Source organism: Alligator sinensis, unplaced genomic scaffold (genome assembly GCF_000455745.1).
Source record: "Alligator sinensis unplaced genomic scaffold, ASM45574v1 scaffold472_3, whole genome shotgun sequence".
Taxonomy (NCBI): Eukaryota; Metazoa; Chordata; order Crocodylia; family Alligatoridae; genus Alligator; species Alligator sinensis.
The window spans coordinates 207288-232856 of record NW_005842852.1 but is presented as its reverse complement, the minus strand read 5'-3'; the positions used below and the strand labels follow the sequence as shown (position 1 = coordinate 232856).

Below are 25569 nucleotides of genomic sequence, written 5' to 3'. Positions count from 1 at the left end.
CCCTAGCCCTGGGCCTGGCCCTGGCCCTGGCCCCGGCCCCAGCCCCAGCCCCAGCTGTCTCCTGGCCCTGGGCTCCAGGAAGGAAGCAGGTGCTGGCACTGCATCCATTGGGGCCAGGGCCGGGGTCGGGGCAGGAAGCTGCCTGCTGGGAGCAGCCCGGGCTCCTGGATAGCAGCAGCTACCCAGAGCTGGGGCCGGCTGCAGCCGGGAGGCTGCAAAAACCTGCTGCCTCCCCGGCCCCAACTGGTGCCAAGCAAAATGGCCTCGCGTGCCATGCTTGGCACGTGTGTCAAGGGTTGCCAACCCCTGTTATAGGCAAACCTGCACTCCTTTGGCCCCCTTGGGTGCCTTGACATTAGTATGCTTGTCACCTATATCACCTATAGCAGGACTCTCATGCATTCAGTGTCTTTTGTCTCTTCTTAGGCATTCCAATCTCTCACCTTTTAGAGATTCTGCTTTATAATGTAAGTGTAGTTCTCTGCTTTCTTTGGTCACAAAGGTCTGGGACCCTCTCCTATCCCCTTAGCTCCATCTCTAGCACATAAATGTGATGTTTATGCTAGGTCTTTGCCAACACCCCCCACCTCTCAGTCTGGTTCTGCAGAGTTTGGCCCCATGCTTACAGATGGCAGGGGACCAATCCCTCCAGCCCAGGTTCTCCAGGGTCCGAAGGCGGTCCCCTCTTCCCCCTCCCCCACAGTCCGGGGGAGCTGAGGGGAATTATGTCCCCTTGCCCTCCCCTTATCAGCTGCTTTCCTCAGTCACTGGCAGAGATGGGAGGGGTGGAGCCTGATGGACTCATGCTGGCCCCCAGCCTGCTTGCAGGGCCTGGAAGATTCCAGGTTGTGGGGGTGGCCTGACCAGCAGAGCCCAGATCACTTTGGATCAGGGACCACACATAGCTGCAGAGAGAGGGAAAACCATACATGTGGAACTGCCTGCCTTCCATCTTTCCATCCACCCCCTCGGAGCCTGACCTTCACACACTTACCAACACCCAGATGCCAGGGGCACCACCACAGACCATGGATGACTCTATCCTATCTTCCTCCATGAGACTACAATCACACAACTGGGAGTATGGGGAAGTGAAGGATCTCTTCATCATCTGTGTTGAGGAGGAGGTCCAATAACAGCTCCAGAAAGTCCACCGCAACAAAGGTGTTGTCAAGTACATTGCCCAGCAAATGCATGTATGGGGCCACAGAAGAGACTGGGAGCAGTGCTGTGCTAAGACCAAGAACTTGAAGATTCAGTACAGGAATGTGCATGATGCTAACCAAAAGTCTGGGGCCCAGAGGCAGGCCATGCTCTTCTATGAGAAGCTGTCCTACTTCCCATGAAGTACAGGGTCTTCAAGACGCCACCAGGCGGGGAGGACAGGAGACATTGGTAGGGACCCAATCAAAGAAGGAGGTGCAGCAGGGCCCTGGGACAGCAAAACAAACAGATGTCTGTGAGCTGGCCCCCAGGGACCACTGGTCAAGAGCACAGCTGCTGAGGTTGACCCACAAAGAGTTGGTCCCCTTAGAGCTGGTCCTTGCATCATCACAAGATGTGGGAGCAGAGGTGCTCCTACATCTGGACCAGAGCACCCTTGACTTAGCATTGGTCATGGCTGAGAGCAGGGGGCACGGCACCCATGAGGTATGGGAAAGCTCTGAAAACACAGAAACTGGCACCCAATTCCTGGAGCCTGAACCCGTGCCTTCCACCTCAAGGGAACTCCCCTCACCCTGGTCCTCAACCTCATAGACCACAGTCCAGCACATGTACCCTGGGACACCATTCCTCACGCTACTGCCATGGACACAATCCTCAGACACCTCAGTGCCCTGCTTCCAGGTGCACACAATGCCTCCCAGCCACACTACTACCAGCGCAGAAGCCATTGCTGCAGCACAACCCCTAGGGCCCACAGACAGGACCCTGGTCCCTGCTGTCTTAGGTGGAATGAAATGAATCTGACAGGGCAAGGGTTCAGACAAGGGCTCACCATAGTTGCCTCAGTGTCTCCATGTGAATACCCAGACGAGTGCAGAGAGGGTCCAAAACATCTCCCCTTGAAGTTTATTTTTAGAAGCAAGAGTAACAACTTCCTTCAAAGGCTCTTTGTTGGCCCTGTTTGACTTCAGATACATCACCTGTGCAAAGGAGGCTTCTGCAGAGAGGGCACAGTGGCGGTCCAAGACCAGTGGACCACACAGCTGAAGAATGCATGTGGGATGTCCACAGTAAATACTGAAAAAGCAAGGAGATGCTGCAGGCCTTGGTTGCTGACTCCAAGCTCTGGGCACACATGGCTGACTCCTGGTGCCAGGAGCTGCGGGACCAGCATGGGGAGAGTCTTGAGATTTGGAGGGGGACATAGACAGTCTAGGGGATGCCTGCACTCAGTTTGCCAAGGTGCATGAACAGGGGGCTGATATGGCCACCCACTGTTTGGAGATGGAAACCTGCACTGCTGAGCTGAGAAGAGTTGCAGCATGAGAACAGAAACTTTAGGGACAGCTGTGACACCCCTGACTGGTGCCAGCATGGCCTCCCATGGAGAGCCCGTAGCCCTCATGGCCAGGAATGGTGGGAGAGCCTGCTTCCCAGCCCCCTACAGCATGCTATACCCCAGTTCAGGTACTCTCCCCATGAAATCCCATGGGAGGGGCCCGAGGATGCCAGCCAGGGGGGAACACTCCCCACCTCACCCTGGCCAGGAGCTCTGGAAGCAGAAGGAAGACCTAGGATGGGAGGGCTGTCACAAGGGAGCTGATGACCCATTGTCCAGGGAGGCAGAAATTCACCAGGTGGGCCTCACTCCAGCAGACAGAGGTGGGCAAGGGGAGTGGGACCAAGCAGGCTGGACTCCAATGCCAGAGCCAGGGGATAAATCACCCTTCTCCCAGTGCTGACCCATCTTGCTCCCCCCCCCCACTCTGGCAGTCACCCCATGGAGGCAGGCCCCCCTAAGAGTTCCAGGAAAGTCCTAAAGAAGCATAAGAGCATTCAGAAAGGGTGGACGGGGGAAACCCACCAGCCCTGCCAGACCAGGCTGCCCCTGGGAATGCATCTGGCAACAAAGCCTGACAGCCCTGGCTCATCCACCTGCAAGGCAGAATGTCCAGGAGGGAGGGGGGTCTTCTACTTCCCATGGCCCCCCTTATGGCCCAGGTCCCATTATGAGGTAGCAGTGCCACCTTGGTGGGGATAGGCACCCCCAAGCCTTGATCTTTCTGGGTGGCCTGAGCCCCCCAGAATTGGTTGGGTGTCATGGCCCCAGGGTTCCCAACAGGAAGACTGGGCCCCAGGAGCAGGGGCCAAAGGGCAGGGGGTCCCGTGAGGGGGAGCCAGGTGTCCACAGCCCCCACTGTGCTGATCCATCCCTCCCCACAGCCTCTCCTCTCCCTGGCCCAGCAGCCACCTCCAACACCCACCGTGCAGCCCTCTCAGGCAGACAGTGGGTCTGGGATCACACATCTGTCTAGCTTCTACACAGATAAGTCCCTGGTATTCACTTCTTAGTCCAGGACTTACTGTGCCAGGTGTATAGCCTCCTACCCCACTACCCATGCCTCCTCTCCAAGGTTCTGTGTTTCTTGAGTTTAGCCCCTGTGGCATTTCCCTAGAACCAAAACACGTCCTTGCTCATCTCATCCTAACCACCCCTTTCAGATTGATTTGCCCCTTTCCCAAACCTCCCTTGCCCACCCCCACCAGTTTGCTGGTTTTTATTATATGGGAAGAGAGACCAAATTCTGCTATGGGTAATGTTTAACAGGTTTTCTTTATTAAACACAAGAACAGTTCAGCATCTGCAATATCTGAACTCATGACACGTTACTTTCTCACACCTTATTGCCACCCACCCTGGTGTGTGCCCCTGGGGTGAGTGGGGGAGGGGACAGGAAGGGGAACAGCATTCAGGCAGCCTTGGTTGTGGGCAGCAAGGCCCAGAATGCAGGACCAGAGGAGCCCAGGGCAGGAGAGAACCATGGCTTGTTTCAAGAACATGGGCCCTCGATGCCCTCTGGCCCTACTCATCTGAGGAGGGCTTCTGATCCTCAAGGGTTAGGAGACAGTTGGCCAAGGCTTCATGGGTCTGGACTGCCTGCCACTGTGTGGTGCCAGTGCCTCCAACACATGAGGTGTTGGCCACATGAGTAAGGGATGGCCAAATGCTGATGTTCTGGCATGTGATGTGCAGGGCTAGCTGGGCAACAATGTGCAGGAAGGTCACCCAATGCATGCGGAAGATCTGGAGCCACTGTTCATCACCCCAGGTGCCCAAGACAATCCACTCCCACCAACTGGTGCTGGGAATGCAGGGCCAGAACTGACAATTGATAGTCTGGAGGTGGTGCCAGAGCACCATGGTATCCATGGTACTTCATCCTCATCGGCCATGTGAAAGTCAGTGGCATAGTCCAAGATGCTTGGTGGGTGCAGGGTGTGGTAGATGGCCCCACATGGGATGGCTGGTTGCTGGGTTAGGGACATGAAGGTGTATGCCATGGTGACAAGCAGCTGCATCATGTCCAGGTGTATGTGCACAATGTCCCAGTCTCTGGTGAGAGGTTAGCCGGGTAACAAGCAAGACATGTCATATGTCCTGGGTCTCCATTCTTGGGTGTGGATGGTGGGACAGTATGGCAGGGTGCAGGCAGTTCAGGACAGAGGGGCCAGTACAACTCACAAATGAGAGCAATTACTCTGAGTCTCTCCTTCAAGTCTCTGGCTTTGCATCAGGAAGGGTCTCGGATGAAGGGTCAGGGGTTGGGGCATGCCTGACCATGCCATCAGTCAATTGGGTGGTCCAGACAGTCAGCTTGCTCTCTGACTCTCTGATGCTCCTCCCACCCCTTCCTTAGCCAGCTGGCTGGGAAGCTGAGGATGGGGTTTGGGACTTGCAGCTGGAGGGGTAGGAGAGGGAAAGTCTTGGAGGGCTTTCCTTCCCCCAAACCCCCATCAGGCAGACCCCAGCTGGGTTTCAGTGGTGGTCAGGGAGAGGGTTTAAGCTCCCCCCTCCCAGCCTCAGTGTGCCAGCCCTGGCCAGGGCTTGGTCATACCCCCCACCCTACCCACGAAGGGAGCGGAGGAAAAGCCTGGAAGGGGCTGCTTCCCCACCCCAGACAGACCCCAGCTGGGGTCCGGTGCTGGGTTTTCCTCCCTCCACCCCCTTCTCAGCCAGCTGGAGCAGTGATAGTGCTCAGGCTAGGGAGCAGAGGGGTGGAGGCAACCCTACTACTCTGGAGCAGACAGCATAGGCCAGGGCTGCAAAGTATTCTGGGGTGCTAGGGGCACTGTGAGTTAACTTGAACTGGGAGGGAATTTGGGATGGCAATTCTATCAACCAATTTGACCTAAATCAGTTAAGTCTGATACTAAATCCAACCAGGTTTATTTTAAACTAGTTTGGCCATTTTGAAAGTGGTTTAAAGTGCACTGAACTTCAGTTCTGTTATAGGTTTAAACCAGTTTCTGATCCTTTAAACTGGTTTGTGTGTAACTTCTGTCCCTAGCCTAAGTGTTTTGCACTTCATCCCTAGTACAGCTATCCATCCGTGCATGCATGTACCCAATGGTCTCATATCTATGCACTAGCTGACCATTATTAATTAATACAAGAGACAAACAGTATATCTTTTACAAGAGAACTCTATAAAAATTTTTGTCTCTGTTACATTTATAGAGACTCATATACCAAAGTCAGGCGAGGTTCTCTGGGTAGATGTGATATCTTTTATTAGATCAACTAAATTGTTGAAAAATGTTTTTTCAAGCTTTCAGGCACAAGATTCGTCAGGCATAGGGAGACTCTGAAAAGATATCACTTCTACCCAAGAAACCTTGCCTGCCTATGTCCTTAGACCAACACAGCTACAACCAACAACCTCATATACCAAAGTAGCAGTTTCCTTTTGCATTATTTTTGCCTTTTATATATAAAGAGCTGAAACAGGAAAACAAACAAACAAACCTTAGTACAGGAGAAGAAAAACATACATTGGTTCCACGAGAGGAAAAACCTACTGAGGAAAATCTCTGTGGGTGCATCTATATGTGAAATTAATCTGATGTGATAAACTCTGGTGCAGTTCACACTGGAAAAAAACCTCCTGGGTGCGGCATCTGCATGTGTGCGCAGGACCGCAGCACTTTGAGTCTAGGCAGAGCAGCCTTTGAGTCTAGACAGGCAGGGGATGTGGGGAGTCAGCCCTGGGCTTTGGGACATGGCATCGAGCAGTGGAGGGGCTGGTTGGGGCACAAAGGTGCTAAAGTGCAGAGCTAGGAAGCAGGCAGCCCCTGCACTTCAGCACCTTGTGCCCCCGCCAGCCTCTGTCACCATCTACACATGCATTTGGGCAGAGTAAATTACTCTGCCATAGGATAGTATTGTCCCTAACAGTACTATCCTATAGTAGAGTTAATTAATTTACTGTGCCCTAATACGGGCGTGCATTTAGACTGTGATGCTTTACTGTAGAGCTAATTAGTCAACTGCATAAAAACGCGCACGTGTAGATGCACCTTGTATGACCTAATATCATCTGCAAAAATGGTACAAAAGTCCTCTAAAGGCTAATGTATTAATACCCAATAATTCCTGCTTTTTTATCAGAAATCTGAATACATATAAATGCAAATGGTAGTGTCTCTCTTAGGCAACCAAAAATATCTTTGGCAGTTAAGTTAATTTAACTCTTACCCTTTTTACTGCACACTCCCAAGATACCAAAACTTAGGCTTATGTACACATGAAGTGCCCCACTCTGAGGATATGAATGCCAAACTCCTATAAAAGTTCCATGGTGATCAAGAATGGAGGTGGGATGGTATCTGAAGTCCACCTAAGTCCCCAGAGGCACCTGAGCCTTACAATCACAAGCCTAATGCAGACAACAGTACAGAATTCACTACCAAGTACAGCAGTCAACACGTAGAAGGCAGACCAGGGTGGCAACTTAGATCAGGGGCAGCCTCTCTATAGGAACTGTCTCATTACTTGTTTGGAAAGAGAAGGAGGATGGTCCCTGAACTAAGTAACTACTGTATTTACTTGAATATAAGATTACATTTTTCCCCCACTCAGCATGGTGGGGGAGCCCCTCATCTTATATTCGCATACCAGCAAACCCTGTCTCCCATCCCTTAAATACATTGTCTATCACTAAACTGTTGCTAGAAGCAGTATGTGCTCAGTCATGGAAAACAACTCTGAAGTTGACTTAATGCAGCCCATGCGCAGCATAACCATAAAACACCTGGCCCACATTGGGCAAACACAGTGATGGGAACTTTTTTTTTTGTATGTCCCTTTAAAACAAATCCCTCCATAGGGAACTGCCATCAAGCCCGGAGGCACTGCAATACCACGCTGGCACCAGATAGCCAGAGCCAGCCCTGACACCCTCCCTTTGGTGTGAAAAAATACTAGATTTAATCCTGGCCAAAAGGCCGAGATGCTAATGGGAAACATTTTTTTTCTGATCCTTAAAAAAAAAAAGGTGGGTGTTCCCTCTGCAGGGAACTGGCACCAGGCCTGGAGGTACTGCAATACCAGGCCAGCACAGGGAGGGCCACAGCCAACCCTGATACCCTCCTCTTGGTGCCAAAAATGCTACATTTGAGATGTTGATTGGGAGCCTAGCACAAGGATAGGTTAGCGCAGCCCATCTAGTTAAGATATAACGTTCATTGTGTTTAGTCCCCTGCAGCACCATCTCTTTTACAAGTCATGGTGAGCCACTATATCAAATACATTTCAACTTTCTCTTCATTCCCATGGCTGAGCTGTGCCTTTCTTTCCCATTTCCAAAGATTCTTGTTTCTTCACCAGCTTAACTATTTAGCACACATCACCAAACTTCCATGTAGCTAAAAAACTCTGTTACCCCTTCTCACAGCTGGTTGCATGCGATTAGTGTGGCCCTGCCCTCTATAGGGTGGAGACTGACCAGACAGCCCTGCACCTCAACTACATATAAAGTTTTGGTGAGTCCCAGGACTTGTGATGGAACACCTGGCTCCAGCTGTAAGTGGATCCTTTGTGGGATATCTGGAGTACAGACTCGTACTAAGCAGCACTAGGCTGTGGGGTTACCATGGCTTGAACTGCTGCTGACTCTGCTGGTCCAGCCCAATGGACTATATGGTAAGTCATGAGCCTTTTGATTCTGGACTAATATCATGCCCCAAGGCATATACTCAATGGGAGGGCAGAGAAAGCACTTCAGGGATGTCCTCAAAGCCAGCTTAAAAAAATGCAACATCAGTGTCAACTTGGGGAAAGCTATCACACAGGACAACTCCAAACGGAGGAAGAATCTGTTGCAGGGATCTCAGTACTTTGAAACCTCCCAACAACAGAAGACTGAAAAGTTGGAGCGGCAAAAACAGCATGTCATGGACCAAATCAAGAATCCAGCACCCCCTCCTCCCACAACATGGAAACACATGACAAAACTGCAATCCTGGATAGGCCTCATCAGCCATCTTCAGACACACAGATAAGAATCATGGAAGACAACCATCCTCAGCTGTGAGGGATTGCCAAAGATTATCATGCATAGTTTGTACTATGTATACGTAGGTACAAAAATGCTGTTCAGCAGTGTGTTTATGGAGTACCTATGTTGAAACTTGAAGCAGTTTGCAACAAGTTAAAATGCATGAATTCTGGATGAACTTACCCATAGTAATTTTCATATATGCAAGTTACTATGGATACATTTATTGTGAAGTCAGGGGGGTTTTTGCCCCTTGCATTTCAAATTAACAAGGGGGGGGAGGGGGAGTAGGCTATTGCTGTGGTTCTGACTCCAGATAAGGGCTGGTCAGGCCCACCTCTTCCTCTTCCTCTCTTCTTCCCCCTGGTGCTTACTATCATGTACAATTCACTTCCTTCCATTGTGCTTGGAGAGGGAAAAGATCTTGAGCAGGGTCTGACAGGGGGGGAGGAAGGCTGCAGGGGAAAGAAGTGGGGAGGGCAGAGGGCAAGGGGGCCACCTGACCCCTGGAGCCACTATTTTCCTTGCTGTAGCAGAGGGAGGGGATGAATTTAAGGCAACTCTTATATATGACACCTGGAAAATTATAACACATTTATAATTTTTTCATATCTAGAATCTAATTATTGGGGAGTCATCTTATATTCAAATAAATATGGTAAATTGAGTTTGGAAGATTCTGGTTCTGCTCCCAATTCTGTCACAGATTCCTGCATGATTTTGGGTAAGCCTCAGTTTCTGTGTACTTCAGTGTTGCAAATCTCCATTAAAAATAATACTTACTTCTCTTATACGACAACATGAAGATAAAGCCACTAAGGACTTGTGGACATATGGAAGCTTTTAGGGTCTGAATTTGAAATCTAATAACAATTTCATACTAACTCCTCATGTGTATATGCATATTCAATGGTAAGAGTACCTTTCTGTGTTTTACCTTAATGCAGTTCCAAACCTAACGCCTTCTTACTGTAAAACCAGTGTGGCAAAATGGGAAGCCAGTGTGAAACAACTATTCCAGAACAGTTTTTCTGGGATACTTTCCCATGCAGACAAGCCCTGATATATCTGGCATGCTTAAACAATACATAGAGGAAGGCCTTAAAAAAATCAGTAAATAAATAATGATCTGTATACACTTACTTTGCAGTACTATGTAAATAATAAGGACAACAATAACAATTAAATATTACAGACACTTGTCCAAAGTCATGAGTCCATTCAGCTCATAAATAGGAGCTCTTATCTAAATATTTGATATTATAATATAAAGAAATATTTATCTTCTTGACACAATGTCATAAACATGAATCATTCGGTGGAGACTGGAATACTTCTAAAGAAAATGAAAAATTAAAGTTGTTGTGCTTTCTTTTATAAAATAGAATATTTCAATATTACTAGTACCTTTAACTTTTCACCAAAGTAGAACAGATTGTAATTTCTCTACCAACTGAATCATATAGAAAGCATATAGTATTTTTTGTATCTCTCTGTTCCACATAAAAGAATATAAAGTACAGTACAAAGATCCGCATTCTATAGAACAGGGAGGTCCAGTTTCTGAGTGCCTGGGACCACACACTATGTAGGCCATCAGGCCCCCACCCCTGAGCCACATGGGCAGTGTGGGCTCTCCCTATTCCTAGCCATGACCCCTACAACACATGGGCCACGGGCTCCCTGTGCCTCTGCAGGTCAAGCCACAAGTCCCACAGGGGTGGGGACAGGAAATAGAAGCTGGGAGATGGAAGGGGTGCAGCAGCAGCAGCAAGAACAGTGGGAGAAGAGGCGGGCCAGGTCACCTCACAGCTCATCAGCTGGACAGTCCTGCTGTAGAATATATAATTTCTGTAGTTCAAATGATCGTGTGAAAATTCAAAACAATTAAATCTTAATTACCTTTAAGCATTGCCCTTCCAGTTGATCCTCCCAATATATTTAGAAGTCCACTTCTTGCTCCCAGTGATGTAGTTGCTTCTAGTAGAGCACCAGTAATACTGTTAGAGAGTGAAGTCCTGTGTAAAGTGGTACGGTATTGAAAGTGAGCACCTTGTACACATGTTTTTACACAATAGCCATCATCTTTGCATCTACAAACTGTATTTAACGTCGGAAGCTTTCTCAGAGGATAAGGAAAATATTTAAGAGTATCTCCTGCTTCCTCCTCTTCTCTCACTGCACTGAAGATCTGTAAAAAATAAAAGTGTAGTAGATGTTAGTCCAGTTAATTATGGCAATAAGTTGAACCTGCTAAAAAAATACCAGCACGATTTCTTATAAAAGTTCAATGGGCTTAAAGAGCAAACACTCTAGTAAAACATTACATTTATGCATTAAATGGAAAATTCTAAGAATCCATAATTGATTTGTAATCATTTTATTAGGGATCTTAAACTGGCTACTTAAATAAAGGTGTTTTCTAACAGGGTGCTTTAAAAATAGTGCTTTAAAGCCTTCTAATCAAACAGGTTTTAATGACTGCTATATTGCTAAAGTATGACACAAATTCAATCAGCATTTAAATGAAATATAATTAATATTATTAAGTATACTATTATATAAGACTAGACATTATGTTATGTTATCAATAAAAGCTTACGGATATCAATAACAACAACACCACAGCAGTTAAAAGTTTGCTTTTTATTTGAAGTGAGATTAAAATGGATTAAGACAAATAGTTTAATCAATATGAAAAATATTTCAAAATATCTAGTCTCAAACTTATTAGCCTACACCTAGCATATGCACTAGTTCCCTAATATTGATTTAGTACTCTTTTTTCAAGTCATGTTCAAATAGTAATGAACTTCAGTCTGTGGCTTAGCAACTAAGTAATTTTTGTTTAGTTTATAGAGCTAAACGCTGCCAGAAATCTTTTTATGTAATATGTAAGGAAACACTTGATCTTTTATTTTCTTATATGGTTAGCTTGCTAATTAATGTTAACAATTTACTTTAATATTTACTTTCTGATATTAAATACTGTGAATTAGATAACCAAAAGTTTATGTAGCAAAAGCTCAATTTAATACTTATCTGTGTTGATGGTAAGATACAAAACATATAGCAACATGTGCTATTTACACTTTTGCAGTTAACTTAGTAATGCTAGTTAAGAAATCTACTCTACTTGTTATTGTTAATTCCAAATTCCACATTTAGCCAATTTATAATCAATTGAATATAATCTTATAAATAAAAACATAATATAGATTAAGGAGGCAGTTTTACAAGTATGAGACTGATACATACTTAGTTGTTTTCCTTTTAATAAATTATTACATTAACTTTGGTTCTCCTTCCCCTCCGCCCTCTCAGATGGTCAATTTTGATAAGCCTGGAGACAACTTTTTCAGGCCCCGCTTCCTGCATATTACTCTCACCAGAATCTTCCATCATTACCTTCAGGTTTCAGTGTAAGAGTACAGAGGTCAGGTACTTGACACTTTGTTTCCCCTTTTCACCAGCAAATCTATTCAGATTTTTTTTATTTATTGTGTTGCCATCTTAGACAAAGTGGCTGCTTCTCGCTGAGCTATACTGGGCCTAACTCTTCCTCTTGTTTTCTCTGTTGTACAGTTATATAAATCTGAAATAATAACGATATATAAACAAACCTTGATAAAGACCTTTGAATGCTACAGAAGTACAAAAGAAATATGATGATGCTGTGACTCACATTTTCCCCTCCCCCCAACTGCCACAACTAGATGAGCTCTAGATCACTGTTTTTCAACCCAAGACTAACGACCCAAAAGTGGGTTGCAAGAATATATGAAAGGGTCACAAACAAACTTTAAAAAAGGATTTTCCTTTAAAGGAGAAAAACTTGGGAAACTGTGGCTTTTCCCTTGCAGGTTGTCAAGAGTTCCAGCCTGTAACAGGCTGCTTGGGGCTCCCCCTGCCCGACCCACACCCACACCATGCCCCTCACACTGTGGGGCTGGGGCCTGGCGGTAGGGGCAACAGGTTGGGAGCGAAGGGCATTGGGTCAGGACTAGCCATCGATGTTTACAAATGGGTCCTAGTACAAAAAAGATTGAGAACCACTGCTCTAGATGACTTCTACAAATGGCTTACTTGAACTGCCCTTGTGTGCCATTTTTTAACCTGTAATTTTTATGTGATTTCATGTTACACTTACTGATCAAAATTCTGCCAATAAATGTGTGCACAAGGTTTTGATTTACTTCAATGGCATCTCATGCTCCATTTTGGCTTTAAATATATTGTAACAACGAGGAATGAAACAGTAATGATCTGCCTTTTATTTCTTTATTGCCATTCACCTTGTCATGTGGCATTATGAACACAGTTTTATAATATTACAACTGGACTAAACTGATAGTTATGTGCATGGTTATAACATGCTTAAAAGTCAGTCTAAAAGTGATTTGAAGACATGCATAGAAAGATATAAATTAATCTGGTGGTATTTTTCTGACACCTGAAAGCAGTCCTGCAAGTTCTTCACTCAGGCAAAAATATATGCTGAAAGCAAAAGAAGTTTTGGCTACATGCTGTAAAATTTAGGAGCCAATTAATATGATAGAATTCACTTTGAGTCCTAACATTTGGGACTCAAATATAATGTAATATCTATATATATATATAAAGGGATTCATCCATTTGTCTGTCTGTCTGCCTGTAATGCTCTTGGAGTTCTCTGACTGGTTGTCTCAGCAGCCAATCACAATGCTTACTGAAACAACCAGTCTGCTCCACACAGAAGAGTGCTCTGCGAAGTGCCGCTATGACGGTGGGGATGGATTAGGGAGGTGGCAGTGCCACAGGGTGCTGGTGGAGGGGGACAAAGGGATCAGTCAGGACAGAGTGCGACAGCAAAGTGCTGCCATGATAGCAGGGATGGAGTGGAAGGGATGGAGCCCCAGCTCCATCCCTTCCATCCCAGTGGTGCTCCACCGCCCCACTCCATCCCCACTGTTCCCTCTGGCTCTGAAGGCGGTGCAAGGTGCTGGCAGAGGGTGGCAGAGGGGACGGCAGGGCAAGCCCCCCTCCTCTGCTCCTGGGAGGCAGCGGCAGCATGAGGTTGTGGGTGGTGGCACTCTGTCCTCGCCCCCCCCCCCCCTGCCATTCTTGATGGGAAATTTGCTAGTATAGGAGTATAAATATTTTGATCTTAAATTTTTATCCACAGCATTACAACTTTTTGAAAGCAGTTCAATTTGAATTAAATTACAGAAATTCACTTAAATAGTAATATAATTAATAACTTCTGGACAGAAACTGCTATGCTTATTAATACAAAATATAAACTACAAATTTCTCTCCATGGATTTCCTCTTTTTCACAACAACATGACTGTAATAGGATACTGAAACACAGGCATGAAAGCTTGTCAGCTTCCCATAATGTATTCTCCCTCAGCTCATTTTTCACTTTTTTTTTAAACAAGTAAATTGCAGCACTTAGGTTTTAACAGGGTCACTTTAACAGCAGCTTTTATGAACTTTATGCAATCTATAATAGTACAAAGTTAGTTTGTTCAATCGTGGCAAGCTTGAACATCAGGTCCCAGTCTACAACTTGTCTTAGTCTCTACCAAGGAAGAAAGAATCAAAGAAACCAGGGAAGAAACCCAAGAGGGAGCTTTGTCTGGATAGGATATGTTCAAAATAGCCCTAGCCTCCCCCGTACTCCAGTGGTGGTATGGAAGAAGGAGTTAAGCATATACCACACCACTCCCAAAAAATGCTGGATCCACAGAGACATACCTCATCTTCCTAGTTTGTTTTAAAAATATGTTTAGTTAATTCAAATAATGTAATATCTCAATACTGTAGTCACCTTCCAAAATATTTTTAAAAATAGGTCTGCAATTCATAAAGGCATGTTTTGTTGCCTATACTAAACTAAAGTTTCTCTCAGCTGCCAAAGCAAAGAAGCCATTTGTTGACAGAAACAGGCGACAGTGTTTTGTTGGGGAGATTATATATAGAATAATGGTGTTAATCTCTATTGTATAAAGTAGACTTCTGGGCACTGACTCTCCAAAGTCTCTGCGCTTCATATAACATTTTCAAATACTGTCTGTTTTGATGTGTTAAAGCACTGGAGGCATAACTCCTGCTTTAAAATACTGACTGGTACTATATATACATCAGGGGTGTCAAACTCACCTTGGCCTTCAGGATCACAGGGGCTCTTTGTGGGCCAGATTTGAACTGGGGCAGTGGCCACAGTCACTGACTTGTACACATGTACATTTCTAGGACCAGATCATTAGTAATACGAAAATGTTTGTGCATTTTATGTAATCAGTTTGCATGTTTCTTCTAGATAGTTTTTCTGTTGCTGATATTAGGTATCAATAACTAAGTCCTTTATTTGAACCTGAGTTCTGCTTCCCCATAAAGATATAAAAGAGGCCCTTTAGTTTCACTTATTGCTCTGTCTTCTGAATACCCTATTTCAACGGAAGAGGCATGCAAGGAATATCATGGACTTAAATGCTAGCAATATGCAGATAACTTAGAGCTTTATAGTTCTTTCACATAAAATGCAACACAGTTTCCCAGCTATGCTAATACCCCAGTATAACCAATATCCACAAGATAATAACTGACTAAATGTAATCCCAAGCAAAATAGAAGTGATATTGGTAGAAAGAAAAAAACACTTTGAATACCAGAGTAATATTGAACTCTGGGCCTCTATCCTCAAACTGCCAAGTTGGTATATAGCCTAGATGCCCTTTTGGACTTTTTACTGCTACTGAACATCCTAACAGAAACAGCCAAAACCAGAACCTTCTGGCTTGGGAGTTGGCAACCTATGGCTAACAGGGCAAATCCAGCGCATGGCAACTCAGGGAGTCAGAAGCACACTTCAGCCAGGACAGCAGAGGCAGTATCTCCAGGGTCCTAATACTTGCCACGTTCAGTTTATTCCTATTGCTGAGGCTGCAGCAGCAGCAGCACAGGAGGCATCCCCTGGGTCATACTGCCTGCTTTCTTGGGTACTCCCTCAAGTGGGGTGCAAGCATTTGCTGCCACAGGCCACTGCTTGCAACAGACCCCTTACTGCAGGCTTCACAAGTTTGCCAATGCCTGTTCTACTTGGCTAGCTACAAGAGAATGGTCCATTTAGACGGGTGTGAACTTCACTATGCTGATCCATATTATTCATGATCTCTAGCTTGCTTGACTGCTATAATTGGAAAGTAATATAATGGGCTGGAAAAGGTTCCATCTGATATAAAAAGGTTACAGTGCACATACTAACAACAATGCACATACTAAGAAGAACTTATGACTACAGTGCACATACTAACAAGAACACATGACTACAGTGTATTAGACACTTTCTTGGCTTCTCATAAGCTTCAATATCAAACTGAAGTTTCAAAGCTTTCTACTGTATGTGCCTGAGATTTCTCTCACACCATGTGCCACCATGTGCCACCCTTCAGCTCCTACATGGACCAAAGAGAGTATATGGGTCAAAGGGTGCTGCAATACTACAAACACTTTTTTATTCCAAAGTATTTACCTACTGAGTGAAAAGATCATAGATATGCCCACAGTATTGTATGGTAGTCTGATCATTCTTGCTTTATTTATGCATTTATTTCTTTCTTAGATGTATACGTCACCATTCCCAACAAAAGCTCAGAACAGCTTACAATAAGACATGGAATAACTTACAAAAGCATATAGAATATTAAGATAAGATATAAAATGATGTCTTAATTTAGCCTCCCTTGCTAAATGCCAATTTAAGTCTTATAGCACTTCTGGAAGATATCCAGGCTTGGGCTCTGATGGGTCTCAAGGGGAACGAAGTTCCAAAGCTAAGGACTACCAACAATGACCTCCCACATGTTTTCACCAAGCACACTTGGTGCATTAATGATACATGCAAGAGTTTGCTTTCAGCTGACCTTATGGATCAGGATGGGCCATAAGAGAGAAAGTGATCCCCTATATATGTAGGGCCCAGACCATTCAGGGCTTTATAGGGTGATGGCAGGCTATAGTTTTCTTGTAATATTTCTGGTTTAAATAGGGTTGCCAACTCTGACTGAAGCTATTCCAGGAGGTTTATTTTTCCAACTTGACAATGTAATTAATAGGAGTGCACCGATAGATAGAGATTTTAGGGGCAGATACTGATGGCCAATTTTTAATGAGCCATATCAGCTGATACCGATTGTGATACGCAGCCAGGCAGCATGGAGAGCAACATCTGGCTGGTAAGTATGTGGTGGGGAAAGAGGCGAGGGAAGGGGCATGTGGGGGGAAGATCGAGGCCCCTGCGGTGAGGGAGGGAATGGGGTTGGAGCTGGGGATGGGGATGGGGCTGGGGCAGGGGCAGGAGCAGGCGCTGCACAGCCAGGATGGAGCACGGGATGGAGCTGTGAGCGGCTCATTCAGGGGGTGTGGGGAGGGGAGTAGCTCCTGTCACTACACACACCCCGGGAGGGCATGGGGGGGCATGTACCCCTGGATCTGCATGCGGGGCAAGGGTGGGCTGCCACTATGGACTGGGGCTGGGCTGGGCTGGGCTGGCATCGAGCTCTTCCTGGTGGGGGGCTGGGCCACGCTGTGCGCATGGTGGGCAGTGGCAGTGCTGGGAGGGGGGCTACAGGGTGAGGGCTGCAGCCACCCCAAAATTCCTTGTAGCTCCCCCCACCCCCCTCAGTGCTGCTGCTGCCTGCCCCAAGAATAGCCCCAGCCCAACCCCCCTGCTGCGAAGAGCCCAGCACCACCCCAGCCCCAGCCTGCAGTGGCAGCCCACCCTTGCCCCACGTGCAGATTTGGGGGCACATGCCCCCCATGCCCTCCTGGGGTGCATGAAGCAGTGGGAGTCATGCCCCCTGAATGAGCCACTCATGGCTCTGTCCCATGCCATGCCCCTATCCCTGCCCCAGCCCCACTCCCTCCCCAACTGTGGAGGCCTCAATCTGCCCCTGCCATGCCACTTCCTTCACAACAGACTAACCAGCCAGACCTGGCTGCTCTCCACACTTCCAAGCTGTGCTCCTGGCCGCCTGCATGCTGCGCTGTAGCTGCAAGCCTGCACGGGGCATTTATCAGTGACATTATAAGCCACATCAGCCAAAAAAAGCTGATTTCCAATACTGTCAATTTTCCTTATATCAGTGTCAATCCAATATGGAATCGATGTATCAGTGCACCTCTGGTCATTAATTGTACCGCTCAACTGTTCACAATATCAGTCTCCCAGATTGCTTTCTTTAATCACTGGGAGCTTGATCCCGATTCCAGTAGACTCCTGGCCAATCTGGGAGGGTTGGCAACCTTAGGTTTAAATGTATTCATGTTGTAAAAATTTTGCATGTTTCAATTTTCTTGACTAGCTTGCACACAGGGGAAAGAAGGGTTAATTGGCAGTTGACCATACATCCCAGTTTGGCAGGGACAGTCCTGGATTTTGTAGGCCATCTCAGCATCCTGGCTAGTTGGATGAAAATTCGAAGGGGGAGGCAGTGTCTCAGATTTCCTTAAAAATAATATGGCCACACTAGTTAAGTAGTTTTCTACTTGTAGTTCACAGATCCCTGAAGGTCCCCAGACTATGTCTAAGGCATCCGTGAAAGATAACTATGGGCAATCAAAAGTATGTGAATACCCACAATTACAATTCATAGGGGTCTGTACCTCCATTCAAAATTTCCAAAGGGGTCTGTGCCTCCTTTCAAAATGTTTTAGGGGTCGACAAATAAAAAGGGTTGAAAACCACTGCCCTAGTTAATTGGGTTCTTACTAGGAGCTAGAGCTGCCTAAATGCTAGACAAGACCTCTAACAACAAAGAACTGAATAACCTTATTGACACTTCATGTGGATACCACTCTTCAAGAAATATGTGGAACACTGGAAAGAGTCCGGTGGAGAGCAACAAAAATGACTGGAAGTCTAGGAAACAACTTCTGAGGAAAAGTTGAAAGAGCAGGGATTATGTAGTCAAGAGTACAAAAAAACGAGAGGGGAGTTGATAAATCTTCAAATACCTGAAGGGTGATTATAGGAGAAAGTGATAATTAGTCATGTTAGTCTGAATTTAAGCAAAAGGCAAGATAAGGTGGCATCTTAGAGAAGAGGATAAGCTTTCATAGGCAACAATCTATACCTTTGGCAGAAGCTAAAGTTGGCAATAACCCACCAAAGCTTATGCCTAGGGGGTCTACTTAAATTGCAGTTTTGCGTAAACCATGGAATCCAGGATTGTCTGCAAATAAAAAAACCAACCACTTAATAAAAATAAAATGCTGACTCCCCAGTGGGAGCCAGAGGTCCTCACTGCCACTGCAGCCTAGCCTTGCAGTCTGTTTAGAGGAGGAAGTGCGGCTGGAGGGGCAGCATGAAGGGCAGCAGATTCCTCCTCCTTCCCCACCAGAGCCTCTCTGCTAATCAGAACTAACCGGCAGGGCCACATGAAAGGCAGCCACCAGTCAAGATGGCAGCAGACCCTTTGCCCCTCTCCCCACCTATGCCAATCAGCTCTGAGGGGTGGGACCACCAGGGCACATCCACAGAATACCTGAGGAATTTGTTCTTTATTATGTGACCAACCTGTGAAAATTGGTAAGTCTAACCATGATTTAAGCAGACCCCTACTTAGGCCTCTCTGAATGAGTTTCTAAGGTGCCATGCTGCCCTACTCTTCTATGTAGAAGGTGATATAAGCTATTCTCTGTGGCTGCATTGGACAGGAAAGGGAGCAATACTCTTGAACTGGAGCAAGGAAAATTGGGTTCGTTATTAGAAAGACCTTTCTCACTATGAGGGTGCTTAGGCATTGGAACAGGCTACTCAAAGAGCCTGGGTGATCTCAGGTGACATTAGACAAACACTAGTCAGGGATGGTCCTGCCTTAAGCAAGGGGTTGGATCATACAACTTCCAAAGGTCCCCTCCAGCCCTATTTTTCTATGATTCTATAGTAGAGAAAACAATTTTAATATAAAATTACCAAAAAACATAAAAGGAAAACTGATTTCCCACTATAAAATAAAACTGAATTTTTAAAAAGTGATAAAAATCAGGAATTCTACCCATACAGTCACAGAAACAAATCCATATTTGGAAAATAACTGGTAAGAAAAAGATCATTCTGTTGTTACTAATGTATCCAAAAAAATATTAAACAACTCAGCCTTGTTTCCAGTAACTAAAAATGGCATTTGCAAGTGAGCATACTGATATACTTCTTTACAGTGACAACAAACATATTTCCTTAAATTATTCTTGAAAAATTAACTATAACTACAAATTCATTTTATCTTGGGCTTGAAAGAACTGAGTATCTTTTTCTTAATTCTTATTTTTCTATCTATTTGGCTATAAAATTATGAAGATTCTTACTTTTTCACAGACATGGTATTGTAGGTGTGCCATACAAGAGAAGCAGAAACTTAAATAGTGTTTCAGTCTTTAGTGCTATGTGATACAACTGGCAAGCAAGGTTTTTTGAGTAGATGTGATATCTTTTATTAGACCAACTAAGTAATTGGGAAAAAGTTCTTAGCAAGCTTTCGGGTGCAGTCACCCTTCTTCAGGCATAGGGAGTCTCTGCTGATTTGAGTGTCTTGGAGACTTTTTTTGGAATCTTAGAACAGCAGAGGCTCCCTATGCCTGAAGAAGGGTGACTGTACCTGAAAGCTTGCAAAAAACTTTTCCCAAACTACTCAGTTGGTCTAATACAAGATACCATATCTACTCAACGAACCTTGCCTACCTATGTCCTTAGACCAACACAGCTACAACAAAAAACCCAGCAACATGTGATACAACTGATGTTCCTCCAAGATTATGCAGAAACTCACAAGCATTGCCATATTCAGAATATAGATATTGAGGCTTGTAAGGAGGTGCTCCAAATTTCAACAGTTGGGAACCCAGATGCAGGCAGTCAACAGATAACAGTGTTCCTGGCTGGGAGCCAGCTGTATGTGATAACTAACTAATGAGGATGGAGCCACCAGGAAGCTTAAGTACTCCAGGAGAAAGTGCTAAGGGAGGGAAGGGTATATTGTTGTTCTGAGATAGAATTTTAGTGTTAAGATTGTCTCCTATCTTATACATGAAGTAAGAGCGAGAGATTTGGTTTGCTTGCCTGTTCTGCTTATTATGGAAACAAAGTTACTGTGTGTAGAATAAACTGGTCTGAGAATCTGAAATCAAAGCTGACTTGTCTATCTAAGGCAGTAGGGTCAGTGACCTGTTTATGCTCTTAAGAATACTTGTATTTCTTTCTTGTTTAAAAAAGCTTCCATACAACTTATGTTTGTTAAATAAGTTTTTAGCTGTGTCTTTTTCATGTTTTCTTTTTTCTTTCCTTTTTGTTTTAGCTCAGGTATTTAGCTTAGGACCCTGGGGAAGGCAATCATTTTGCCAAATATCTAACAGCTGGTCCTTGTGTAAACCCCAGAATGCTCTGAAACAAGAAGTGGTCCAAGATGACTCTGTATCTTAACACAGGGCACCTTTTTTCTAATTTCATAAGGGTACATAGTATATACCAAAGTTCCAGGTAAAACGGAGTATACAAAAATGTTTCTAACTACTATATGATGAATAAGCAAAATCTTCTGGTTGGAAGGCTCAATGACACATTTTGTAGAAAAGTTGCTTAATATCTTTAAGGTAGAGGTTCCCAAACTTGTTCTCATTGCGTACCCCTTCCAGACTTACCAGTTTCCCACATACCCCTACTAGCATATGTTTTATATTTTAACCCCTTAATGCCAGTTATTATTATAATAAAAGTTAAATCTGCCATTACACAATCTCTCCTGTGTGCCCCTCAGAGAGGCACCAAAGTTTGGGAACCCCAGCCCTAAGGCAAGGGTGTCAAATTCACCCAGCCCCAGGAGCTGGATCTGGCCCGTAGGGCAGGGGTGGTAGAATGTCAAGGAGTTGCAGGGATTAACACAGCTATTGTTTGCTATGCTGCTGGCTATGCGGCTGACATGCATTCCCAATGGAGCTCCACACCCTGTTCATGGCAGGCTCTATATCCCCTGCTTGCCCTCTCCCCAAATTCCCAACCCTTCTAGATGCCTTTTGGGTCACATGATGTAGCTCTACAAGCCAGATACAGTCCATAAAAGCTGTATTTGTCAAACTTGCCCTAAAGTGCTCAAAATGAAGTGTTCTAATATAATAGTTCTAAACTCAGTCTGCACTCTACATTTTAAGATTGATTTATTGATTGATGACAAATAACATGACATTATCAAAACATTAATACATTTCTGTTGTTATATGTGGCAGATTGTTTTGTTGAAATATTTCTGATTTAAATGTGTTCATGTTGTAATGCTGCATGCTTCAATTTCCCTGACTAGCTTGTACTCCTAGAAAGAAAGGTTAATAAGATCCTTATTAGGATTCAGAACTGCCTGAAGTGCATCTTGTCTTATCTAGACAGACACGGTTATTTGGGTAAATCCAATATCTTTTATTAGATCAAGTAAAATAGTTGGAAAAAATCTTCTTTGCAAGCTTTCAGGTACAAACACCTTTCATCAGGATGAGGAAGCATCTGCAGTTGGTCTGTGATCTTCCTGGATGGAATAGAATAGAAGCCAGAGGGCAGTATGCATGCAAGAGTGCCACTGAGTGAGAATACCAATTGAGGCAGTCAATGGGTGAAAGACAAATGGGAGGAGTAGGGAGGGGGGAAAGGGGAATGGAGACCTGCTGATAAAAATATAGCCGGTAAACAGTAGAGAGGTTACCTGGGGTATCAGATGTTAGGCAGGTTATAGTGTGTCATAAGTCCAATGTCTATACTGAATCCATGAATTTCTGTATCCAGTAGGTTGATGAAGTGAAGTTTGTAGGCTTGTCTGCAAAAGGTGTTTTGTAAATTCCCTTTGAGGCTGGTAAGTCTGTGGGAGGGAAGGGGCAGAGGGAGAGAAGGGGCATGAAGGGAATAAATCAAGGCCCCCCAGTGAGGCAGGGAATGAAGCTAGGGCTGGGGCAGGTGCTGCATAGCCAGGGTGGGACAGGGCAGGGCGCAAGATGGAGACAAGGCTCATTCTGGAAGTGTATGTGGGGGAGGAGGCTCCCACTATAGCGCGCACTCCCAGGGGAGGCACAGGGGGCACATCCCCTCCTGAATCTGGGCACAGGGCAAGGACGGGATACCACTGTATGCTCAGGGCCAGACTCTTCCCAGCACTGGAGAAGGCTGGGCCATGGCTGCACTCAGGGCAGGCAGGGCAAATGGCAGTGGTGCTGGAAGAGGGGCTACAGTGAATTTTGGGGTGGCTGTAGCCTCCCCCATAGCCCTGCCCTCCCAGTGCTGCCACTGCCCACCCTAAGTGTAGCCCTGGTCCAGCCCCACCACTGGGAAAAGCCTGTCCCTGAGCATGCAGCGGCAGCCTGCCCTTACCTTGCACACAGATCCAGGGGGGCACATGGCTCTCGTGCCTCCCTTGCGGGTGCTCACAGTAGCAGGAGCTGCCTCTTACTCCCTGCCCACCTCCCCATGCCTCTGGACAAGCTGCAGCTTTGTCTCACACCCCACCCTATCTGTGCAGCACCTGCCCCTGCCCCACTCTGTCCCTCACCACAGGGGCCTCAATCTGCCCCCCCATGCCCCTTCCCCCCCCAGACTTACCAGCCAGATACTGCTCTTCAAGCTGCCAGGCTGCATACTGGCCATCAGATCAATATTGGCCGATATAGCTTGTTAATAATCGACCATTGGTATTACCTCAAAAAATATTTATTGGTGCACCCTTACCAAAAAACTGCTGCTTCTCAGGTTTACAACTCTTGGTGTGCTTCTTCTCAGACATGTATTCTAAAGGTTGAGTGATGTGAACCAGTCCCCTGAGGCACGAGGGTATTATTGGGTGTAACCATTATGAACTTCAACTTGCATTTGAATGCGTTAAGCTTCTTGTGTTTCAAGTGGGTTTTTCTGCTGCTTTACTTTATGATATTAACACATAACTGCTATAGAACCCCCCTTCCTACTGAGGAAACTCTTCTATCATCCCTACTGAGAGGAATGAGAGTACCTCTTGTAAGAAGGGCTTCCTGAGAAGGGTTCCTAAAGCAGCATAAGGAAGCAGGATACTGAGTGAAACTAGATTAAGTATTTTTTTGTGAGGGAGTGCGTGACCCTAATGCTGGTGTGGGCAAGGTCTGGCCTGCAGGCTGAATTGGGCCTGTGGGGGACTCCATTTCCCCTACCTGGATTGCTGCACCTGGTTTCCACAGAGAGTCCAAGAGCGGTGGCACTGTGACAGTAGGACCAGGGTGTCCGTAGAGACTGGCACCAGCAGCTCTAGCAGGGCATACTCTTGGGCAGGGAGCTGCTCTGGGGCTAGGATCTTGTGGCAATGACAGCATGGTCCAGAGCCAGGGCACAGCTGTGATCTGCTGCCTGCATGCCCAAGACAGGGGTGTGCAATATCATGCCATCACCACTGCAAAATCCCAGCCCTGGCCCCAGAGCAGCTCCCTGCCCAGCCACGTGCCCTGCCAGTGCTGCTGGGGCTAGTCTCCATGGAAACCATGACCCCTGGCGTCACCAGGGAAACCAGCTGCAGAGATGCAGGAAGGGGCTGCTGGGAAATGGAGTCGAGCTGCTGGTTGGATATGCCATTTCGCCCGCCCCACCCTATTGTGACATTCATGCTTGAAGTGGGTCACGTAGTTCCTGAAAGAACGTGATATTTGTTCTGGATTCTTAAGGTTTCATTCCAAACTATTTATAGTCTTATCAAAACCATTGCTTGTGTCTCCTATATTGGCCAGTATAACTGAAATGCTGAGGTTGATTGTAGATCCACACTCCTTCTGGCTTCTGTGGGGTATACAATTTGTGTGTGCTGTGGTTTTCTTTTAAGTGCCAGGTTTTATTTGCTGACAGAGTGAAAAATCACTCTTAGTCCTTCTTGAACCAATCTGGACATTATCTATTTTGACAGTGAACAACTCCTTTCCCTTGAATGGCAGGTCTTCCACATTGTTCTACATTTCCTATAGAGCAGTCAGATCTCAGCAGCCATGGTTGGGATATACTTCTTTAACCATAAAATAAGAGGCCAAGTGTATTATAGCAAAGCCAACTTTCAAGCTGCTTTTTATCACCATTTGGCTCTCTGCCACCAAGAAAATTAACTCCTCTCTAACATCTGGTGGTACACTCCCAGCAAATAAAGATAACTTCTTTTAGATTAAGAAGTCATGGCTGGAACACACCTGGTAATTGGCAACTGTAAATTAAAAATTTGCAGAGAATATTCCTTACAACCAAATAAATACAGTTTCTTCTTCAAATTTGCATAGGTAGGGTGTAGCCAGTGATTGTGTTGGATTGGGTACCTAGCTAGAATAGCCTAGCCACTTTTCTTATGAGCAACACTATTTTTCACATGGGACTAGGCTGGAGAATGTCCTGTAGTTTGGGAAACAATATGCAGCTTCCTCTCTAGAGACCTTTAGAGCTATTACCATTTTTTTCAAAAGGTCTTGAAGTCAGCTAAAGTCATTCAGTTATGGATTACCAGCTGGATCATCTTCTTCATCATCATCTTCTTTGAACAAGGGCATTGGAGTAGGGTCCTCGCATCTGTACGCTGGAGCAGGATTTCAAATGGTCTGTCCTGTTGTAGGGGCCGGAGAATGGGTGGAGAAGTATGGATTGTGAAGTAGCATGGGTGGAAGAGGTAGCTGACTGAGAAGCCCACTTTCAATTAGGCCTTTTAAGGTAATTGTTAGCTGTGGGCCCCCTTGGACACAGGGGGCCCATGGAGTCCAGTATGGCCACAATGACATTGCCAGCTAAACCCTCTGGAATCAAGGAGTTGGTACCATGCTATTGGTAATGTAATAATGGATGGGCAAGAAGGGCATGGGCCCCAGGTGCTGTTTGGGTGAGGAGAGGGGTGCCAGAATGAAGCTAGGAGGGGGTGCCTCACCTTCTCAGTCTGCTGTCCCACTTGTACTGCCTCCCCATACACTTTCCCTGCAGTGGCTCTGGCTCTAACTCCAGAAGTAGGGAGGGCAGGGAAACAGCAGTGTGCAGTGCAGAAGCAGCAGCCATTGGCTTT

At 45.7% G+C, this 25569-nt stretch overlaps 1 protein-coding gene across 3 annotated transcripts in view; it reads right to left on the bottom strand.

Annotated features, from left to right (window-relative positions):
• The window catches only part of PLCE1 (phospholipase C epsilon 1), a 336566-nt gene that overhangs the window by 188879 nt on the left and 122118 nt on the right, over positions 1 to 25569 (bottom strand). For all 3 annotated transcript variants that reach the window (XM_025191703.1, XM_025191705.1, XM_025191704.1), the window contains exon 3: positions 10407 to 10695. In XM_025191703.1, coding sequence (XP_025047488.1) covers positions 10407 to 10695 — 289 coding nt within the window. The remainder of the gene's footprint in view (positions 1 to 10406; positions 10696 to 25569) is intronic.